This window comes from Onychomys torridus, chromosome 1 (assembly GCF_903995425.1).
Source record: "Onychomys torridus chromosome 1, mOncTor1.1, whole genome shotgun sequence".
Classification (NCBI taxonomy): domain Eukaryota; kingdom Metazoa; phylum Chordata; class Mammalia; order Rodentia; family Cricetidae; genus Onychomys; species Onychomys torridus.
Window position 1 is genome coordinate 118,617,329 of NC_050443.1, and position 22,497 is coordinate 118,639,825.

Below are 22,497 nucleotides of genomic sequence, written 5' to 3' on the forward strand. Positions count from 1 at the left end.
TAAAAAGACTAACCCTCTCTGGTCCTACCCAAAACTCTGGGTCTCAAACAAATATCCCTAGCCTGTGGAGATTGTCTGGGCCCATGAGCCTAACCCTCATCTGTATTCCCTCAGCAGCTCTCAACTTTTAATAGATTCCAATGCTTCTGGTGTCTTTGCTATAGCTAAGCAGACCATTCCAACCACTCCACTCTCACCTGGGTTCTTTCCCCCAGCTGATGACCTTTGTCCCTAATTGACCCTTGTCCCTTCTGTCTTACCCATGTGGCTGCAGTCTGACCTCTGTGGAGCTGAGTGACCTGTCACTGAGGGAGTTTCAAGCTGTGAAGACATCAAAGCCAGATCTGACCATCCTCCATTCAAAACGAGACACACAACCTCAGCCTCTCAAGGGATGAAGCAGGGTCTTCTGAGACCCTGGAGGTCAGAACAGAAGAAAGGATGCTGTGGCCAAAGCCTTTATGAAGATGTCCTCCCCATTCAAGCACAGGAGGATGCCAGCTTCTCCATCCAGGCAAGTCTCTCAAGCCAAGAAGCCACAGAAGCAAAAGACTCAGGTAGACACAAGGCCTTGACAGCCCCTGCATAGGCCTGGCACATGCCCTGCCTTGAACACTCCAAGGTTACTCTTGCCCCAGCCCCACAACCACTGCTGCCTTCCTTTCTGGGCCCTCCAATCTGTCCCTTGCAGATAATCCCAACAATAATAATAATATTCAGTAGTTGAGCATGCTGTTTAATGGTGTTACTCATCTTTGATCTGGCCCACATCTGTTGTATGGGTGGATGCGGGCCCCCAGAGTACCACCCTCTGTAAGCAGAAGGTAGGTGGATCACCATTCCAATCTGGAATTTGGGGCGTTGGCTTTTGGAAGGATGCCATTCCTGAAACCTTAGGGCTTTAGCCCAGAGGGACCCACTTGCTGCCTGAGAGATACAGACAAGGAGCCAGAAGAGTGACAGGTGCCTTTTGATGATGGGAGCTGGGACAACACAGTGGCTGTCTCCACCACAACAAATTTTCTTTTGGATTCCCTTTCCTTGATCTCTGTAACAGTTATCAAGGTATCCAAGTGGTGTTGACACGATCTTTCCTGTAACCACGTGTACAGGGCAAGGTTTAATCCATAGTCTACCACTGAAGAAATGGACTTGGCATGCTGGCCTGACTGCCGAGCCTGCAAGAGAGGTGTGGCCTTGCGGGCCAGGGCAAGCCATGGATGCCCCAGAATTGAGTCTTCTCTGCTCAGCACTCTGGGCTTGGGATGCTCCGCAATGAGCCCGTTTACTTCCCAGGGGAAATTCCCTCCACAGTCTCCATCCCCCAAAATGAACAACACAGAACCTGCTGTGTCAGTGACTTTTCTATTACTGTAATAAAACACCATGACCAAGGCAACTTATAGAATGAAGAGTTGACCCGGGCGTATCCAGAGGGATAAGGGCCCACCAAGGCTGAGAAGCATGGCCCCATGCAGCAGGTATGTCAACCGGAACAGAAACTGAGGGTTCACACCTTGAACCACAAGCACAAAGCAAAGAATGAACTGGAAACGGCACTTGTCTTTAAACTCTCAAAGACCACCTCCAGTGACACTTTCTCTCTTAGGCCACACTCCCTAAGTCTCCCTAAATAGTGTTACCAACTGGAAAGTAAGTGTGCAAATATTGTGGTCTTTTGAATGAGAATACCCCCATAGGCTCGTGATTTGAATGTCTAGTTCCCAGTTGGTCGTACTGTTTGGGAAGGATTAGAAAGTGTGGTCTTGTGGGAGGAGGTGTGTCATTGGGGTCGGGGTGTGTGTGTGTGTGTGTGTGTGTGTGTGTGTGAGATTTCAAAAGTCCATGCCAGGCCCAGCCTTGGTCTCTCCCTCTCTGCCTCCAACTTGCAGATCAGATGTGAGATCTCAGTTACTTCCTCAGTACCATGCCTGTCTGCCTGCTGCCACACTCCCCGCCATGATGATCATGTAAGCAAGGACTGACCAATTAAACGGTTTCTTCTATAAGCTGCTTTGTTCATGCCCTTTCACTGCAACAGAACAGTAACTAAGACAAATACCCAAGCCTTCATGGGACATTTATAATTAAAATCGCCACCGGGTCCCAGAAGGACTAGAGAGTCCTTGGTGGGCAAGCATGGCAGCAGCTGGCAGGCATAGTGGTAGGAACTAGAAGGAGAGAGTTCACATGTTGAAGGGCAAGCACGAATCAGAGAGAACACACTGGAAGTGGAGAAGGGATCCAATCTCTCAAAACCTACCTCCACATTTCTTCAGCAAGGCTGCACCTCCTAACCTCCCCAAACACCACCACTAGCTGGAGCCAAGTGTTCAAATGTCTAAGCCTAGGGGGCATTCTTCATTCAAGCCACAACATTCCACTCCCTGGCCTTCATTAGGCTCCTGGCCACATCATAATTTGAAATATGTTTAGTCCAATTTCCAAAATCCTCATAGTCCTTTACAGTCTCATCATTGTTTAAAAGTCCAAAGTATCTTCTGAGACTTAAGGCAGTCTCTTAATTAGTCCCCTGAAAAAAAAAAATCAAATTGCAAACTTCCAACATACAATGGCACAGAATATACCTTCCTATTGCAAAAGGGAAGATATGGTAGAGTGGAGAAATACTGGACCAAACAAATGAAGACCACACTCAGCTGAGAAAATATCAAGTCCTGCAGCTCAGTGTCCAGTGTGGAGGACTGGAGTTTTAAAGAGCCTGGTTTACTTTGCGCTTCCAGTTTTGCTGCCTGTGACATAGGTCTCTCTCTTGGGCTGGTTCCATCCCTGTATGCAGCTCTCTTGGGCAGATGTCTCACAACTTTGCAATCTCCAACATCTTGGCATCTCCCCTGCAGCCCAGGCTTCACTTTTGAAGCTTTACACACAACCTCTCATTGCCTCCTTGCAGGGAATCCCTTGCCACATGTTGCCTAGCCTCAGTGGCTCTCTGAAACTGCCAAGTAAGAATTCATGCTCCCTAGGATTGGAGAGATGTCTCAGCAGTTAGGAACACTTGCTGCTCTTCCAGAGGACCCAGGTTCCATTCCCAGCACCCACATAGCATCTCACAACTGTCTCTAACTCCTTTTCCAGGGGATCTAGTGCTCTGCAGGTACCAGGCACACACACACAGGTGCACAGACATAGTTGCAGGCAAAACAAAATAAAATTACATCCATACAGTTATTCATACAAATTAAAAATTTTTAAAAATTCATGACCCCTTTACTCTTGCATCTTTTGTGTCTCTAAAGCTAGTACCATGTGAACAACAAAGCCAGGACTGGTGTGGACCATGGGCCCTTGAATCATACTAGCAACAGTGTGTGTTTGTTTATTTATTAAGTTGCTTTCTAGGAACAGAAAACTCCCTGGTTGAAAACGTAGTTGGGTGAGGTCTTACCCTGAGGGCAGCCTTCTCTTTGTTCCAAGGCAGAGTGGTACTCTCCAGTAAGGAGCAGCTTACTCTGTAGTTGTTTTCTTTTTTTCTTTTTTCTTTCTTTCTTTCTTTTTTTTTTTTTTAACTCTCTGCTCTTTGCTCCTTGGAGGCCTACCACTTAGCTCCCAAATAATCACACAGAGACTTATTCTTTCTTATGAATGCCTGGCCTTAGCTTGACTTGGTTTCTAGCCATTTTTTCTTAAATTATCCCATCTACCTTTTGCCTCTGGGCTTTCCCCCATCTCTGTACTATATACCTGTCTTTACCACTTACTCCGTGGCTTGCTGTATAGATAGGTGGCTGGCCCCTGGTATCCTTTCTCCGTCTCCTCTTCTCACTCCTTTCACACTTTCCTCCTCCTCCTCCTCCTCCTCCTCCTCCTCCTCCTCCTTCTCTCTTCTTTTTACTCTCTCTGCTTGCCAACCCTGCCTATTTCTCTCTCCTGCCCAGCTATTGGCCATTCAGCTCTTTATTAGACAGATTAGGTGTTTTAGACAGGCAAAGTAACACAGCTTTACAGAGTTAAACAAATGCAACATAAAAAAAATGCAACACATCTTTGCATCATTAAACAAATATTCCACAGCACAGAAGAATGTATCTTTAATGCATCTTTAACTAATACCCCACATTACTCCATTTTCCTTTTAGTTAAATCTTTATTTATTTCTGTGTTGTTCACTATAGTGTTTGCTTTAATTATGCCCCAAGCTAAATATTAAGCTAACAGTCAACTTGTTTGTTTGGATTTTTTAATTCATTCTTCTTCTATAACCTTGTGATTAACATGTCATAAACTGTTCCAATTGTTTCATGGTATGTTACTGAAACTGTCTGGCCATAAACCCATAACAGTACTTTCCCCATGATAATAAAAGTAACTGCAGAATTCCACTTTTGTAATCACTTGCTCACCTGCTGTAAAGAGTTCCCCTGCTTTTAGTCTTGACTGTGTTAGCCTTTTGTTCTTGGGAGAGACTGTAAGTTTGGCCTGCATGTAAATTTTTTTAATCTTATAACATCTCAGTGTTAGCTCCTGGTTTTTTGTTTGTTTGTTTGTTTGTTTTGTTTTTGTTTGTTTGGTTTTTTTCTTTTTTTTTTTTTTTTTTTGGTTGGTTGGTTGGTTTTGGGTGGGTTTTTTTGTTTGTTTGTTTTGGGTTTTTTCTCTGTATAGCCCTGGCTGTACAGGAACTTGCTCTGTAGATAAGGCTGGCCTTGTAGGCTAGGCTTGCCATCACCACAAAGCAAGAGTGGTACCCTCAATGACACTAGCTTCCTTAACAATTACAGTTCTCTCTTCCAGCACAAGCCTTGGCTACAACATTAGGCTTCCTAGTGCTCTTTCCTCTCCAAACTGCACATTTGTATTTATTTTTGCCCCACTTGCTCTTTTTCACTGTAGACCTGCCTAAGTACTATCAGTAACAACCATGTACAGACTCAATATTATGTTGTCTTAAAATTTCCCCCATTAGAGAAATTAGCCCATTACTTTAAAATTTGACCTCAGACAAGTTCTTAGGACAAGGGAGGAAAGTAACAAGCTTCTTTGCCAAATTATCACACAAATGGCTTCCAGCCCAGTTGGCAATATTGTTCTGCTCTGAAATCACTTGAGCTGGACCTCTACAATCTAAATTGCTCTCAGTACTACTGTCTTTTAGGGTCTGACTAGAATGGCCCTTTAAGCTCTGCTTAAAGCATACAACCATTTTTCTAGTCTAAAGTTTTAGAGTCTTCCACATTCTAAAACCCTACATGGTCAGGTTCTTTGAAGAACAATCCCATTCCTGGTAACAAATTCTGACTTCTGTATTAGTTACTTTTCTGTTGCTCTGACCAAAAAAAAAAAAAAAAGGTAAAAAGATGGCCAAAGGCAACTTAAGGAAGACATTGTCCATTTTTGCATTTTGCTTACAGTTCCAGAGGAGTAGAGTCCCTCATGGCAGAAAAGCATAGCAGCACCTGGCAAGCACAGTGGCAGGAACAGAATGCCAAGAGCTCACATTTTCAGAGGCAAGCATGAAGTAGAGAGAGGAAGCAGGGCAAGATTTAATCTCTTAAAGCCCACCCCCAGCGACATACTTCTTCCAGCAAGACTGCACCTCCTAAACCTTCCCAAATAGTGGGATCCAAGTGTTCAAGTGTTGGGAACCATCAAATGGGATCTGAGGATTCAAATGCCCAAGTCTGTGGGGAACATTTTTGTTTGTTTGTTTTTGGGGGCTTGGGGTTTTTTGTTGTTGTTTTGTTTTGTTTTGTTTTGTTTTGAGACAGTCCTGGCTATCCTGGATCTCACTCTACAGAGGAGGCTGGCCTTGAACTCACAGAGATCTGCCTGCCTCTGCCTCCCGAGTGCTGGGATTAAAGGCACCTGTTACCACCAAAGGTACATTTCTAATTAAAACCACCTCACCTACCTTCCTGAAGCTGGTGTTCTGGACCTAGCAGAGAGACAGATATAAGTACAATAAGTACATAGAGGATATTATTGATATCATTCAATAAATATGTGATATCTAAATACATAACATGTAAATATGTATGATGTATAATCATAGATATGTATTGATACTTAAAATATGGTAAATACCTTTATAATACAGAAACAAAATACAGTAATATATAGTACATAATACACTAAATGTGTATTTGAAACATGCAATAGTAGGTGTGTGATACATCAAGTGCATGTGAAATACACAAACAAGATACAGTGTGAGCCAGGCAGTGGTGGCGCACACCTTTAATCCCAGCACTTGGGAGGCAGAGCCAGGTGGATCTCTGTGAGTTCGAGGCCAGCCTGGGCTACAGAGTGAGTTCTAGGAAAGGCACAAAGCTGCACAGAGAAACCTTGTCTTGAAAAAAACAAAACAAAACAAAAAGATACAGTGTGTGACACACACACACACACACACACACACACACACACACACACACACACAGATTAACACATAATATAGTAAGTATTGTGGAAAGATGGAGAAAATTGAGAAGACAATGGAAAAAGAAAGAGGACTCGAGGTCTAGTTTGTATTTTCTGTTTGTTGAAAGTCAAGACTTTCTTCTTTCTTTTTGGCTTATGAGACAGGGTGTACGTGACCCTGGATGTACTGGAACTCACTATGCAGACCAGGCTGGCCTCAAACTCACAGAGATCCACCCTTGCACCACTATGTCTGGCTAAAGAATCAAGATTTTCAACACAACTGCCCAAATGAACACCACCTACAAAGACAGTTTTTCTCTTCTTAAGACATCTCAAATTAGAAATGTGTTTCTTGGGTCTGGGAAGATGGTTCAGTGGTTAAGAGCATAGGCTGTGTGGGTGCTGGGGATTCGAACTCAGGTCCTCATGCCTGCACAGCACCACTTTGCCCACTGAGCCATCTCTCCTATACTCTCAAATAAAAATTTCATAAACAAGTGCAATGTAATTTCTTAGGGCCAGACTGTGAGTTGTTTTGTTTTGTTTCAAGACAGGATCTCATATAGCCCAGGCTGGCCTCTGACTCACTGTATAGAAGATGACCTTGAACTTCTGATCTTCCTTCTACCTCTACACCACTGTGATTACAAAGTGTCACTGTGTGGTTTAAGCCGTGCTACAGAGCAAACCCGCGGCTTTGCACATGGTGTGTAACCAGTCTGTTTGTGACCCTTTGCCTTTGTGTTGTGTTGTGTTGTGTTTTGTTTCATTTTCAAGACAGGGTCTCACTATGTAGCTCTGGCTATGCTGGAACTCACTATGTAGACAAGGCTGGCCCTGAACTCTTGGAGATCCACCTGTTCCACCTCCTGAGTGCTGCAATATGCCCAGCTCCTGTTTGTGACTTTTGTATTTAACCTTTTAAGGTCAGCCATTTCTCGCCCATAGATCTAAACAATGCACCTCATAAACCACTTTACAAACTCATTTACAAAAGGAAATTCTTTGACAGGATGAGTAAGCCAGCTCATATCATTTTTATTTAACTTTTAAACTTTACTTAATCTTCAGCTTTGCTTAAACTTTGAACCTGACTGTAAATTGTATCCGTTGAGCAATGTAATTTTAAAAGCTGAAAATGATACATAGTTATTGCTAGTGTTAACTGAGAATGTGGAGTTCCTGTTCCTGGGTTCTTAGTCTCCTTAAAAATAAACTCTGAAGGGAACTAGAGAACTATTTGCCTAAGTAGTTGAGAGAAAATCAACTGGGCAAGTGTATTAGTAAGAGTTCTTCAGAGGAACAAAACTGATAGAACACACACACACACACACACACACACACACACACAAACATATATATGGGATTTATTAGAGTGGTCTCCTAAACCTTCCCAAATAGTGCCACCAACTGGGATCCAAGTGTTCATATACCCAAATCTATGGAGGCCATTTCCCATTAAAACTACCACACCTGCCTTCCTGGACCTAGCAAAGACATAGACAATAAGTACATAGATAATGTATTAATAGCTTCCAGTAAATACATGGTACATAATATGTAAATATGTGTGATGTATAAGCATGATACAGGTACTTGTATCACATAGGTATTTACCATGTTTTATGTATCATGTTTCATGTATACCAATATTATATAGGTATTTGCCGTGTTTTATGGCTGTGGTTCAGCTAGTCCAACAATGGTTGTTGCCTGGTAGTTGTTCAGTCCGTGAGGCTGCATGTATCTGCTGGTCTTCAGTCTATGTTGGAATCCCGGAGAAGTAGGCTCTAATGCCAGCTAATTACCATGTCCTTTTATGTAGGCTGTCACTGGATGGTGTGGCTCAAGTTTAAGGTAGATATTCTTACCTCAGCTATCCCTGATTCAGGATGGGGCTCTCACCTCAAATGATCGAATCAAGAAATGTTGTTCGAATCATAGATGGTCCCATAATAAAAAACCCAGAACCAGATGTCAAGGTGAAAGCTGAAAGGTCAGAGAAGCAGAACAGCCAGCCACTAGTTCTTACCTCTAAGAAATCCTCAGCCTGAAGAGAGTTCCTGTTTCCTCATGCCTTATATACCTTCCATTTTCTGGAGATCCAGAGATAGATTTAGCCAGAGCCCATCCACCTGGGCAGTATTTAATTAAAACTAGCTTCAAATTTGGCTTTAAATTGTGGTAATGAATTTATTCTCAATGGGTAGGATTTACATCAACACTGGACAGACTCAACAGGATGTGTTTCTATATTTATTCATTTATATGTATATGTAACAACAATGGTTAAAAATTTGGGAGGGACATACGTGGAAGAAATAGGACAGGAGGTGAAATTATGTAATTATATTTTAATTAGATAAAAATAAATGATAGCTAGGTGTAGTGGTGCACATCTTTAACCCCAGCACTCAGGAAGAATTAGGTTGGATCTATGAGTTTGAGGCTAGCTTGGTTTTCATAGCAAGTTCCAGGCCAACCACTCAAAAACATAAAATAAAACATAAAAATAAGCATTGGAGAGATGGCTCAGAGGTTAAGAGCACTGGTTGCTCTTCCAGATGTCCTGAGTTCAATTCCCAGCAACCACACGGTGGCTCACAACCATCTGTAAGGAGATCTGGTGCCATCTTCTGGCATACAGGCATACATGCAGACAGAACACTGTATCCATAATAAATAAATCTATAAAAATAAAAGCATTTCTCTAAATAGGAAAGGTCCAGTGGGCTAAGGGAAAAATCCAAAAAGCATCTGGTTGTGAGATGTGTGACTCTTTATAGGGTCTTTACACAGCACTTACCTCTCTCATGTTCATATGTAGCAGGCTTTTTTCACACATGTTCTGTTCCTTTAATGAAGTCAGGTGAGGAAAGGGCTTCCAGTCTTTTCAAACTGTCCCTAGCAACTCTATTTGTTGTATCTAGCCTAAGGGAAACCAGCCCAAGAGGAAAAGGCATCTAGTCTTTCAGGACCAACTGGCTTCTTTCATATGTTAATTCTGATGAAGTCCTTTTCAGTCTCCTCTCGGCGGCCGCAGTAGGTCCCTTTACCCGGCTCTTTCTGACTTCTTACTCTCTAGATACAGATGTGCTTCCACATTGACTTATCCTGAAATTCTTTGCTGCAGTGGACTTGACCTCACTTTACCTGAGTGGTGGACCCTAAGATGGGAACTGGGCCTGCCGTTCCAACACAGGGCTTAGTCTCCCTACAACACCGACAGGTGTTGCTGCTACAGATTGTAGAGGAGAGAAGTGTGCAGGGAGGGCTGGAGAGACTAAAGCCAAGGATCTCTGACTCACAAAGGCTCTGGGGAGATTTTCAAAAGGGAGGTACTTGAGAAGAGAGAAAGAGAGGGAATATAGTAAGGGAAGGGAGCAGCTTGGAAAGTATCAGAAATACTAAGGAAGTTGATGCTGGAGAGATGGCTCAGTGGTTAAGAGCACTGGCTCTTCTTCCAAAGGACCTGGGTTCAATTCCCAGCACCCACATGGCAGCTCACAACTGTCTGTAGCTCCAGTTCCAGGTGATCTGGCACCCTCGCATGGACATGCATACATGCAGGCAAAACACCAATGCATATAAAAATAAATAAATTAAAAAACAATACTAAGAAAGCCTGGGTGGTAAATGAAAAATGAGGACTTGGTATGTTGAGAAGAAAGCTTTATGTGGAAGGGTCCAGACTGAACTGGTCCAGCAGAATAGACATGAGAGGAGAGGTGGGAGGGGTGGATAGAGGGAGCGAGCACATGACAACCAAGAGACCAAGAGAGCTCATAGCCGAAATGTCTGGGTTATATGGGAAAGCGAAGCTGGGGAAGGGAAACGAAGCTCAGGGGCTGGAGGTTTAGGGTGGGGGCCGGCATGCCAGCCAGGATGACTGTACAGGTACTTGTGGATAGGGACTGGGGGAGCCCAGACACTAGCATAGACCTTGATATGCCAACAGGCACCAGGCATAGGTTAACCGAGGAGCCATATGTCCCTTTTGCCCTAGATAAGGTAGGAACTATCTTCTCAAGTCCCTGAGGGAATTCTGGCTTTTGTCTAGAGGCCAGACCTTGGGAAAAGGAATTTCTTGGGGGCTAACAGGTGGTGCCTGTTCAATGGAAGAGGATGGGAAATGGACTGGAAAGCCGAGGCAGGCAGAAGAATATTTAGGGGGATGAGGTCAGGTGAGGTAGCCAGCTGCAAACCTCTGGGTGTAAATGGCTTGCTGGGTGCTGCCCTGGGTGAGCACTGGAAACAGCAGCAGGAGTCTCTATGGTGGATCCAGGAAGCCTGGGCTCGACACTGGCCATTGGTGGCAGTGGGCTGTTGGTGGCACCAAGACAAGGTAAAGAGGGTTTTGATCTGGGCAGCTGGACAGCAGAAACAGATTCTGGAGTAGGTGAAACCCAGGCTCTGACTGGACTGGTGCACAAATACGGAGTCTGAGGCAGACCAGGGAACTGATGAGAGGCAGGGACAAGACAGACCCAGGTGCAACCAGGAAGGTGGACAGATGGAGATCAATGGGGTGGGGGTCCCCAGCAATGGGAAGGACTGTCCAAGAGGACTGGCCAGTGTCCTTTCTAGTGACTAAACGTCACTGTAGAGAGGGGATCTCAGCCCAACCTACCCTTTGCATACATCTTAGAGCCCAAACTCAACTAATCCCACTTCCAGTACGGCTTAGCTCGGGGCCACTCGCCCCAGAGACCAAGCCATTTCCCCGGGGTTCCGCCTAGACTCAGCCCCGCCCACCTGCCACGCAGCAGGGCCGCTTCTCCTTCCTCCCGCCAGGGGCAGCGCGCGCCGAGCCCACCGAGTCTACTTATACCGGGGCCGCACTGTCTGGAGCTGGGCTGCGGTGAGTCGCAGAAACTGCCCGTCCCCGCCACCCGCTCCCCACCCCCTCCCCAACCGGCCCTCACCCTCTTCCACCAAAAACTCGAAATTCTCTTTGGTCCCCTCACTCCCTGGTCTCCTAGCCTGTTTGTCAATCCTCGGCTCTCCGGCCCCTCCCCCCGCCCACACACTGGCTTCCTCTTTCCATTCCCCAACTAAGCAAGTCCCGCTCCTCCCCAGTTACTGTCCCCGCCACCACCACTGCCGTCACTGTCCTCCACCACATCCGGTTCCTCCTCTCCCACCCCACGTCACCCCTTGCAACCCCCCACCAGTTCCCCTGCCTCCACTGTCCCGGCTCCCTGGGGGTTCGGGTCCAGCGCGGAACTCCCTGGTTCCACTCACAGCAGTTTCTAGTTCGGGGGGGAAAATGGGTCGGGACCTCTCGAGAGGGAGACCTGTTGTGAGTGCTGAGGGATCCGATTTGCAGATTCAGCTGAATTCCTAGCGGTCCTCTTGAGTGAAGGGTGTGTTCTCGGAGCAACCATAAGTGGAGGCTTTCTAAGTACTGCTACCTTAAGCTAGCCCCTCACTCCCCTCACCGGTCTCTGAGGATCATCCAAGTTCCCTGGAGACTTGAGGGTTTACTGTCAGTGTGCAGAGGGAAGCCCAGCTAGTCACTGTCAACTCGCCTTCTCCAGGCCTCCCGGACTGAGACAGCTTTCCATGGACAATTCTGAAGACGACCCGACCATATTCAGTACCCACCGTCTGCCCAGTGACCCCAGGTTCTGGGCCACTGTAACCAACTCATACCTGGGTACACGTGTGTATCATGACACCATACATGTAAACGGTGTGTACAATGGAGCTGGAGGGCACACTCACCGGGCAGTTCTGCCCAGCCCTGTCAATGTCCAGCTGGAGGCCCCTGCAGGAACAGAACAGCTGACTGAGACATTTGCCCTGGATACTAACACAGGTTAGCTGCCACCAATCTTGGTCAAGCTGTTGTGCAGGGTGAGAGGGACCTCCTCGCTTGTCCATGGAGTCTCACAAGAGACAGGGACCAAAAAAGCCAGTATGTGACTCAGGCCTGTAATCTCAGCACCGAGGAGGCTGGGGCAGGAAAGATGGAGAATTGGAGGACAGCCTCAGGTACATAACAAGATCCATCTCAAAAATAATAAACAAATGGCCTTTAATTTAAGAAAGAAAATAAGTGTAAAAAGCTGCCTCCCAAGATGAGGCCTTTGTGGTTTGTCTTGTTTTCCTTTCTTCTGGGTGGGCCCACTACACAGTGGGGAGGGGCAACCTGAGGTCTGAGGATCCCACTCCCAGCCCAGAAAGGCCGTGCTGCTCCATGGTGTTGAGAATCCACAGCTTAGAGTCCGTCTGACCTTCCCCAGGATGACTGAGGCTCCCAACCCTCTCTAGGTTCCTTCCTGCACACCCTGGAAGGCCCTGGCTTCCGGGCTTCCCAATGCATCTATGCTCACCGTGTGTTACCCCATGTCCTGGCCTTCAGCGTGTCCGTTGCACGCTTGACTGCAGAGAACAAGCCCATCACAGTGCTGTTACAGTCATCCTTCTCTCCAGAAAGCCCAGACCTAGACCTACATGTGGGGCCTGACTTCCAGGGAGTCCGGTAAGGAGCACACTGGGTAGATCTAGGTAGCCCAGATGGGTAGTCCTTTCCTGAGACTCACTTAGGCTCTTGCAGGTACCTACATGGCCACACACTCACCCCTGAGCAGCCAGGAGAGCCCCAGCTGGAAGTACACATGCTGTGGATGCCAGTTCCCTCAGCCTTGACCCTTGGGGAAGAGGAGCAGGACAGGACCTGGGACTTTCTGACTGTGATCGGTGGCAGCCAGGCTGAGGCCCAGGACTGCTTTGCTGAGGCCCTGCAGCTGCAGACCAGGGGAGTTCTGTATTCAGCCCATGCAGACACTTGGGCCCAGCTCTGGGCAGGCTGTGGCCTGGATGTGGCTGGGCCACTGGCCCTGCGCCAGGCCCTTCGTGGTTCTCTCTACTACCTGCTCAGTGAGCTTCCCCAGCCTGGCACCCAAGGATCAATCAGCCATGGGCTCAGCCCCGGAGGCCTCTCTAATGGGAGTCAGGAGGAGTGTTACTGGGGCCATATCTTCTGGGATCAGGTACACCCTGCACGGTTACCCAGGGAGAACTGTGTGCAATCATTTTGGGCATTGCCTTGCATTACCTGAAAACAGGACTATAGAAAACACGGGGGCTATAGGTAGGAGGACTTCCTGGAAGAGGTGGTTTCTCAGAAGAAAGATGTGTAGGAGTTTGGTAGAAAGGTGATTCAGGTTAGAACAACAGAAGGAGCCTCACTGAGGTGGGGAAGAGCAGCAGGCCAAGCCCACCAGAGCCTCAGAGCGAACTGGGTACCAGCCTGGAGTCTGCCAGAGGACTAAGAAAGCCAAAGAGACTCTTTAGAGGAACGGCACAGGTGGAGATACAGTCTGGAAAGATCTGCCAGGAGTAGCTGGGTGATGGGAAGCAAGGCTGGAGAGGCCAAGGATGTAGCATATGGAGTTCAGTGGGGAAGATTAAGGGGGAAGGCTCAAGGCCATTCCCACATCTGACACATTGTGAAGTCTGTGCTGTGGCCCATTTGGCAGTTAAAGCCTAAGGAAGAGGAGGCCAGGCAGCCAGAGAGCCTAGAAGAACAAGGCCTGGACCCTGATGCAGACTAGAGCCATTAGCCTCTCCTGATGCTGCCTGGGCTGAGGACCAGAACTCTGGGCTGTCTGGGCTGGAGAGATAGCACTGGAGTGGGCAGGTAGGAGAGGGCCCAGGTGGGCCTGGGTGAGCATGAGATAAGGAACTCAGAGAGAGGCAGAGGGACTGCCAAAGGGTGGGGAAAGAGGAAGTCCACAGCTGTCTTATTTGCTGTATATTGGCTGGAAGCCTTGGCGGGGTAGAATGTGGGCATTAAGGGAAGGTGAAAGTACGGACTTCTGTTTAACCCCAGGATGGTTCATCCTCTTAGGACCTCTGGATGTTCCCAAATATCCTGATGTTCCACCCAGAGGCTGCCAGGGCCATCCTGGAGTACCGAGTCCGTACACTGGGAGGGGCCCTGAAGAATGCCCAGAACCTAGGCTACCAGGTAATGGGGCCTGGGTACCATCCTATAGGACCCCTGGCCCAGGGTCTTCCCAGAGCCCTTCAGTGACCACCAGACCCCCATACCTCCTCTTTCCTTTCCTCCACTAAGGATTGCACCTCTGGTAGGACTGGGCTACCCCTCCAGATCAAGACCTGACCATTCCATCGTCTTTCCTCACAGGGAGCCAAGTTTGCTTGGGAGAGTGCAAGCACTGGCCTGGAGGTCTGCCCTGAGGACATTTATGGGATCCAGGAGGTCCATGTGAATGGAGCTGTGGTGTTGGCTTTCCAGCTGTACTACCACTGCACTCAGGTGAGGCACCCTTACATCCCATGTGGGCCCGTGCACCTCTCGAGGCCACACTCTACCCTGTGACCCTAGGAAGTTGTGTGAAGAGGGTCTTTGGAAGCCAGGCATTGCTCTGTGGGTGTTCAAAAGGTAGACACTGGCCATGCACAGTGGCCCTCTTCTAGGCCTGGTGCTTTGTCCTGCTCTCACTCTCCAGGACCTGCAGCTCTTCCAAGAGGCTGGTGGCTGGGATGTGGTCAGTGCCGTGGCTGAGTTTTGGTGCAGCCGTGTAGAATGGAGCCCCCAGGAGAAGATGTACCACCTGAAAGGTGAGGACTAGGGAGCACAGTGGCCAGCTCAGCATGGACTCTTACCATGGAAGGCGTGTCCTGAGTCCCTACACTAACTGTCATGATGGCCCCATGTGACCAGGAGTCATGCCCCCTGATGAGTACCACTCAGGAGTCAGCAACTCCGTGTATACCAACGTCCTGGTCCAGAACAGGTGAGACATAGACCTCCCCTTGCCTAAGCCAGCACAGCAGACGGGGCCCAGTCAGAAGCCATGTAACTATGGCTTGTACTCTCCCCAGCCTGCGCTTTGCTGCTGCATTGGCCAAGGACCTGGGTCTGCCTGTCCCCAGCCAGTGGCTGGAGGTGGCTGATAGGGTCAAAGTGCCCTTTGACTCTGAGCAGAACTTCCACCCTGAGTTCGATGGCTATGAGCGTGGTGAGTGGTCCTGAGTCTTCCAAGGGCCCTTCTGCTTGGTCACCCCACCCCCACCTTCACCGTGGCATACCCTCATCTCTTCGACCAAGAGCCTATCCCTATTCTGCTGCCCCGCCCCCCAAATCAGGAGAAGAAGTGAAGCAGGCGGATGTGGTGCTCCTGGGATACCCAGTCCCCTTCCCCCTGCCACCTGACATCCGAAGAAATAATTTGGAGATTTATGAGGCTGTGACGTCTGCTCAGGGCCCTGCTATGACCTGGGTGAGGAGCCTGGCGGGTAGTCTCACCCTCCTGTCCTCACTTAGCTTCCCATGTGGTGAGTCTAACTGCTTCCTATCTGAATTCTGACCTCAGAGTATGTTTGCTGTGGGCTGGATGGAACTGAAGGACCCCTCCAGGGCCCAGGTCCTCCTGAGCAGGAGTTTCATCAATGTCACTGAGCCCTTCAAGGTCAGCCTGGCTCCCACCCACCACCCACTGCCTCTCTCTTCTCCCACTGTGGCAGTCTCGGCAGGGTAAGGGGCCTGCTTCGGCTGGTAGCCTCCCTGTCGCAACCAGCCTTGCTGCCTGCAGGTGTGGACAGAGAATGCGGATGGGTCTGGTGCTGTGAACTTCTTGACAGGCATGGGCGGCTTTCTTCAGACAGCACTCTTCGGATGCACAGGATTCAGGTGAGTGCAGTGACCGGCAGCCAATTCCCACTTGTCCCAACCCTCTTCACACAGCTCTTCCCCACAGGATCACTGAGGCAGGTGTGACCTTTGACCCCCTGTGTCTGGACCTGGTCTCCGGAGTGTCTGTCTCTGGCATCTCCTACCTGGGGAACAAGTTTAACTTCGCCTTTTCCAAGGACTCTGTGACACTTGAGGTCACGGCCCGTGTAGAGTCCTGGGCGCCCCTGCTGGAAGCTGAGCTATGGCCATCCCTGGCCCGGCTCCCCTTGCTACCAGGTAAGGAAAAGCCTTTGGACGTGTGACCCAGAAGTCTTGGTGCATGCCCTAAAGGAATAACCCTCTCTCTTACAGGACATAAAGTCTCCTTTCCCCACTCAGCTGGCCGGATACAAAAAGCATCCCCCTAGCTGCCCAGAAATGCCAACTCTTCGGTGTTTTGACATTAGAACCCCTTCCAGGACCTCTGGGACACTTTTGGGACCTCAGCTGCATCCCCCACACCCCCAGTCTCTCAATCTGCATCCTGCCCTAAGCCATTAAGGGTGTTCCTCTACACTTCCCCTTCCTCTTTCTTCTCTTCCGTACCCTCTCTAGTACTGGGCTACCTACCTAGAGCTTCATACATTCTTTGCTTTGGGGCTGACCCCAGCACCCTACCCTTTAGCTCCCCATTTTGCTGTCTCCATAGGCCTTAACTTCCTCTCTCACCTCTGGTCTCTGGATTGCTCTGGTCAAAGCTGGGTGGAGAATGGCCAACAGCCCAGCTGAGAAGGTGGGTCATGGAGTCGGGTTTAGCTGCCCCAAACAAGAGCTTCCTTGGCATGGAGTTGGGACCAGAAAGAGCTGGTTTGTGGGTTTGAACTTCCTATTCTGTGACTCCTGTTGACGTCAGATGGCATCTAGCATAGTGGGCTAGGGTGAGGCTCCTTAACCACACAGCCTGTGAGAAGCAAAGCCGCGCTGTCACCAGAGGACAAGGTAGATGAACATCAGAGACCGTGAGTTCCGGGCTGGTGACTGGAGAAACTGGAGTCAAATGGGCAGGGTGCCAGGCCACAGTCCTGGCCATCTGTGCCAAGGAGCTCCCAGGCTTCACCCTGCTCCTCGGTTCCTGGCATGCCTTATCAGTGTTTCCCCAGAACAAGGTACATAGAATAGGGCCAGGATCCTGGTAAATCCTGTGCCCCTGTACCAAGCCAAGTTGGCTAATTAAAGTCCATGCAAGCAAAAGCTCCTGAAGTCAGGTGTGTGATGGATGCATGTCCCTTTGCACCTGTGGCTGAGTGATGATGTGGTTTCAAAGCTCAGGAGCAAGATGTTTTCCCTTGTGTCTTCCTCCACCTTCTTTATGGTGGGCCAGGAGCTTATCTGGAAGAAGTGGATGTTTATCTGTTGCCTCAAAGCCAGGACTGGGCATGGGCATCAGCAGGTTGGTTAGTGACACTGGATCCAAATACTAGATGTAGCCCAGTACCTGGGCGTGCATACTGTGTGTGTGTGTGTGTGTGTGTGTGTGTGTGTGTGTGTGTGTGTGTGGTCACTTCTGTGCATGTAGCATGGTAAGCTTCTGGGGCCGTGGGAGTGATGGAACATGTAGGCTGGCACAGCTGATTGGGTCTAAGCAGACTGGGCCTTGGGGAAGCCACTGCTGCTGCCTCACTGGCTTGACCACACACAGTCCTCAGCACTAGGGCACAAACCAGATAATCCTGTCCCACATTATATATGGAGGCTGGCAAAATATCCCATGTTTGGGGACAGCTACCCAGGAACAGATAAGTCCCTGACCTTTTCTTGAACTAGGCCAGGGGCTCATGTCAGCACATTGTTTATCTTTGTCTGAGCGTAGCCACACACTGTCCTTGTCCCTTGTCCACAATAGGACTAGTTCTCAGCACTAGCTTCATCTCCATTCCAAACACAGGTCAGCCTGTGCCCCTATCTCTAGGGATCGGCTTGGCCAAGTCATTCGCCTGGAGCTCCTCAGGGCCAGCATTTGGCTACAGGCATGTGACAGTATGGGGAGCTGCCTCAGATCTCTGAGTAGGGCAGCTAGGCAGAGACCTCCAGCCTAGAAATTGCTGGCAGGGAGGGGGCTCCTGGGAAGGAAAGGGACCTGGGTGGAGTGCTCAACCCCTGAGCCTATTTTTGGTTAAGACCTATGCAGTTAGCCTGCTCTGTTGTAAGCTGGCCACAGTAAGAACCTGGGTGGGGGTGGAAGGGTTCACTGCATCCTCATGAGGGGTGTGTCTGTGTGTCTTCTGGATCTGGTGTGGAAGCCAGGGGCGTGTGGCACATAGCAAGGAGAAATAATGTGAGAACATGCATCTAGTACCACTGGTGGCTCCGAAGTTCTCCATACCCACTGCCTGTCTCCCTCTGACTGTGTATGAAGGGAGGAGAAAAGGAGGAAAGAAGGCTGTATGTGTCTGTGTGTGGATGGAGTCCAGGATATGGACCCTGCCTACCTTCCCCACAGCCTTTATTGACCCAGGAGGGAAGAAGACCACTGGAGCATATGGGGAGTCAGGGCACACCCTCACATGTTCTGGGACTCAGGCCATCAAACCACAGGGCAGTAGAAATCAAAGGCCTGAGTTCCCGAACTTTGTCCTAAAATACTTAGGCTCCTCCACCCCAGAAGCCACAGGCTGCCCTAGAGCTAAGCAAAAGCAGTCGTCAGGGGCAGCCAAGCAGACGGGATCAGATGCCTGGGGGTTGGTCAGAGGATTTCATGTCGGGGGCTTCCTACATAACTACCACCAGGAAGGAGGAACCCACATGGTTCTGGAATCTGCCACCTTTAATCATGAATGGAGGCTCACCCTGGTAAGTAGGGGGGAAAGGGGCAAAGCCAGGTGCTAAGGACCCTCTAGGTAAAGTCTAAGGGTCTGAGTGGGTCAGTGTCGATTACACATGGTAGACAAGATTACACATGGCCTCTGGGGTCATGGTTGGGCAGGGATCAAGGTGCTATGGTAGGCCATAAACTCCTGGGAGCTGGTGTTGGGCACCTGGGGTCAGTGGCCTGGCATCCTTGTCCTTGGTTTAGGACAGGCTCGGGGCTTTTAGTTATAGTCCTCATCATCAAACTTGATGGTGAAGAAAGCCGCAGAGTCTTTGGCCAGCCGGGATAAGTGCAGGGCTCCAGTCACCACCAGACCGAGGAGCAGCAATGGAGGCACCAATGTCCACATCGCAGCCAGGATGTTGTAGCACTTAGCTTTGGAGCCATACTGCCTCGCAGCCTCCAGGTCCCCAGCTATCTTCTGGTCTCGGGCCTGCAGAGCAGCACCAGAGCCAAAATGTTACATGTTCTGGTCCCCCCACCCCACCCCAGAGAGGAACAGAGACCACCCAGAGCACCTGTAGGCCACAAGCTGGACTCCAACTCTTGATGGAGGGGTATGGCTTGAGGAGACATTCCCCTGGGCTGGGCCTATAGTCTCCCAACATGGCTCAGTTTGGCTCTTGGCAGGGTCCTGAGTCATGATGGCCCCAGCCTAAAGAAAGGCTGCAGATGTAGATTCGGAGGCCATTCTGAGTCAGCAGCATCCCTGAGAGCCTGCTGTGGGAGAGGAGTCCTCTGGGAAACCAAGAATTCAATCCCATTCAGGAGCTACAGTGGGAATGCCTCTATAGGCAACCTCTAAGGACTTTATTACCCTTTTGGGGGAGACTATATAGCCAGGCCTGTGAACAGTGCATATACCCCTAAATGAATATGCTCTCATGGTCCCCAAACTTGGTGAGGGACTGTGGCTATGCTAACAAACCCCTTCATATGCTTTTCTTTTGGGTCCCTTCCCCCACCCCACATCACCTCACACCCCACACTCATTCTCCCTCCCCAGCCATTCCCACAAGCCTTGAAGCCAACCTTGACAGAGTGGACCAGCGCCAGGAAACCAAGGCAGCACAGGTTCAGGTAGATCGTGCTGAAGACTGACCAGAGCAGATGGTCTCGTGGTGTAGGGCCCGGTGTTCCCATGGAGAGGGCCGTGTGGGCCGCATCACCAACCTTGCGAGATGATGGAGCCCGGGGGTCCTCACGGGGATATGAAGTGTCCATGGGTTCCAGCGCCGTGTCTTCCTAGCTGAGACTAGTGATCTCTGAGCACCACCAGGCCTGCTTATAGCCCCACACTACCCTCCCTGGCTGGCCAGCCCCACCCGCTATATATAACACAAATTACAGCCTCAGCCTGCCAAGTAGGGTGGCCCGCCCTTGCACCCCAGCATCCCCCACCCCTCTCAAAAGACCCCATCAAAGAAGGCCACTGCGCCACATGGGCCATGGCTGCAGACCACCCACCAGAGCTTCTCCCCCCCCCAGTCTTGACTATCCACAGAAGGCTGCTCCAGGTCACTAGCTGCAAACAATTCCATGGTGGATCCTGGTGGACATGAGGCTGCCTTAGTTTCAGGGAGCAGGCAGAGCTCCCTCCTCAGGACCAGAGCTGCATATACCCCATGGGCCTCCATCTCCAGAACTCAGAACCCAGAATCCAGGCTTTGACCATGTCACCCTCTGCTGACATGCACAAATGGGAGAGCAGACATGTACTTACTAGAAATGAGTGCTGAGAAGAAAAGAGCAGGCAGAAAGGAATAAGGAAGGAGACTGGCCCTTCCCACCACAAACTGTAGGAAGCCCCTCCCCACTCCCTGTGATAGGCGTTATTCCCGCCAGCTCCTCTTCAGTCTCCTGGACCTGTTAGTGCTCCCTTCCCAATGCTAACAAATAGTAAAGGGGACCTCAGTGTCTTCTCAGCTCGAATCCTTAGCAAGAGCTAGACCCTCCATCACACCTCCACTGCCCAGCCGTCCTCAGCTGCTCAGGTCAAAAGCCTTGGTTACTCCTGCCATTAGGATCTCTAGACACCTACCAAGCAAGCAGTGTTGGGGCCTCCAGGATAGTCGGAGTGTGTGACGGGGAAAGAGGGGCCCCAACCTGAAGCAGGGAGACTGCAGTGGGTAGGAAAGATGGCAGGGACCTAATCACAGCATCTGGCTCTCAGATGACTTTCTCCAAGGTCCCTTGTCATGTGGGCCCCTCCAGTCTGGAGACAGGAAATGATGGGTGATATTACTGATCCCAGGCCTATACCTCCACAGCCAAATACCTGTACATCAGTGCCCTGGCCTTTACCGTCCTTGTCGCTGTCTTTATGGGTATTATTTCAACCCTTGTTTCTGCAAGTTCTGTTAATCTCAGAGACCTCTTTCAAAATATTTATTTTTATTCTTTTTAATTATATATATATGAGCATTGGGTATGTGAATATGAGGGCAGGTGCCCGTGAAGGCCAGTAGTGTCAAATTTCCAGAGCTGGTCGTTGTGAGCAGCCCCATGTGGGTACTAGGAATCGACCTCACAGACATATTTACAGAACATTGGATTTTGCCTTCTAGTCCTGCTATGTCCTCCCGGTGAGATTAGCTGGATAAGGGACAGGAAAACCTAGGCAGACCCCATGCTGGGCAGACAAAAACAACGTGTGACTACTCAGAAAAAACAAGACCATCCCAAGCAGACCAAAGGACCACTACCTAGCCTTTTCTTCATCATAATAACATCTTCCTATCATCAGAATTGTCAAATCTGCTCCCATCAGCATAAGGACAAAAGACAAGAGGATTCTAGTAGAGAAGAAATCCTGACCTCCCAGGAGTTCCCCTCCACTCAACCCCACCTTACCTTGTGAATAAATAATCATCGACTTCCCCCCTAAAAGTTTAACCATAGGCCAGGAATGTTAATCTCAGCACTGAGAGGCAGAGCAGGTGGATTTCTGTGAGTTCCTGGCCAGCCTAGTCTACATAGTTCTAGGCCAGCCAGAGCCTCTATCTTAAGAAAAAAAAATTTTTTTAAGAGCCATAATTAATTTCATCCAAAGCAGGCAATGGTGACTCATTCCTTTAATCTCAGCACTTGGGAAGCAGAGGTAGGCAGATCTCTGTAAGTTCAAGGCCAGACTGGTCTACAGAGTTCCAGGACAGCTAGAGCTTCACACAGAAACTCTTGTCTCAAGGGGGAAAAAAAAAGAAACTATCCAAAATCCCAGTGGTGAAACCATCCGGAAACACTCTCCCGACCTTTGCGTATGTCCACTGGGTCTCCTCTCTGAGTTCTGACAGTGCCAAGGATCCAGAAACACTGAGCTCTCAGCAATCTGTCTTTGAGAACCCCCCCCCCTCTCCAGTCTTCAATCACCAGCAACATCCGCTCCATAGCTGCTGCATACATACCCTGAGGCCTAGACCTGGACTTCATCACAGATGTTACACTCACACATCTGTCCAGCGGAGCTTCATAAAATGCAGCTGGCTGTGAGTGTGCTATGATACCTCTTCTGTTATCCCCAGGCCGGTCCTGAGCAGAGCCCACCCTCACCCTGTAAAGGGAGCAGGACCCACCCTTTCCACTCCTCTCTGAGGGGAGGAGG

The 22,497-nt window shown here is 49.3% G+C and overlaps 3 protein-coding genes across 4 annotated transcripts in view; 2 read left to right on the plus strand and 1 right to left on the minus strand.

The window, feature by feature from the left end:
* Window positions 1-398, plus strand: part of Nlrp6 (NLR family pyrin domain containing 6) — a 10,455-nt gene extending 10,057 nt beyond the window's left edge. The window contains exon 8 of the mRNA XM_036173849.1: window positions 275-398. Coding sequence (XP_036029742.1) covers window positions 275-398 — 124 coding nt within the window. The remainder of the gene's footprint in view (window positions 1-274) is intronic.
* Window positions 399-11,161: 10,763 nt separating this feature from the next.
* Pgghg (protein-glucosylgalactosylhydroxylysine glucosidase) lies at window positions 11,162-17,268 on the plus strand. 2 transcript variants are annotated; one of them, XM_036191507.1, is made up of 14 exons: window positions 11,162-11,239; window positions 11,919-12,199; window positions 12,655-12,865; window positions 12,941-13,376; window positions 14,237-14,356; window positions 14,537-14,668; window positions 14,862-14,973; window positions 15,077-15,149; window positions 15,238-15,374; window positions 15,502-15,635; window positions 15,729-15,824; window positions 15,948-16,045; window positions 16,113-16,324; window positions 16,737-17,268. In XM_036191507.1, exons 2-14 carry the CDS (start codon window positions 11,944-11,946, stop codon window positions 16,814-16,816), a joined length of 2,097 nt encoding a protein of 698 aa, XP_036047400.1. In that variant the 5' UTR covers window positions 11,162-11,239; window positions 11,919-11,943; the 3' UTR covers window positions 16,817-17,268. The 2 variants fall into 2 exon arrangements, with proteins under 2 accessions (XP_036047400.1, XP_036047410.1); XM_036191517.1 differs by having other exon boundaries at window positions 16,400-16,802.
* Window positions 17,269-18,833: 1,565 nt separating this feature from the next.
* Window positions 18,834-20,153, minus strand: Ifitm5 (interferon induced transmembrane protein 5). The gene is made up of 2 exons (XM_036184618.1): window positions 19,929-20,153; window positions 18,834-19,329 (listed from the first exon to the last, which is right to left on the minus strand). The coding sequence occupies exons 1-2, from the start codon at window positions 20,118-20,120 to the stop codon at window positions 19,117-19,119; spliced, it is 405 nt and encodes a 134-aa protein (XP_036040511.1). The 5' UTR covers window positions 20,121-20,153; the 3' UTR covers window positions 18,834-19,116.
* Window positions 20,154-22,497: the final 2,344 nt, after the last annotated feature.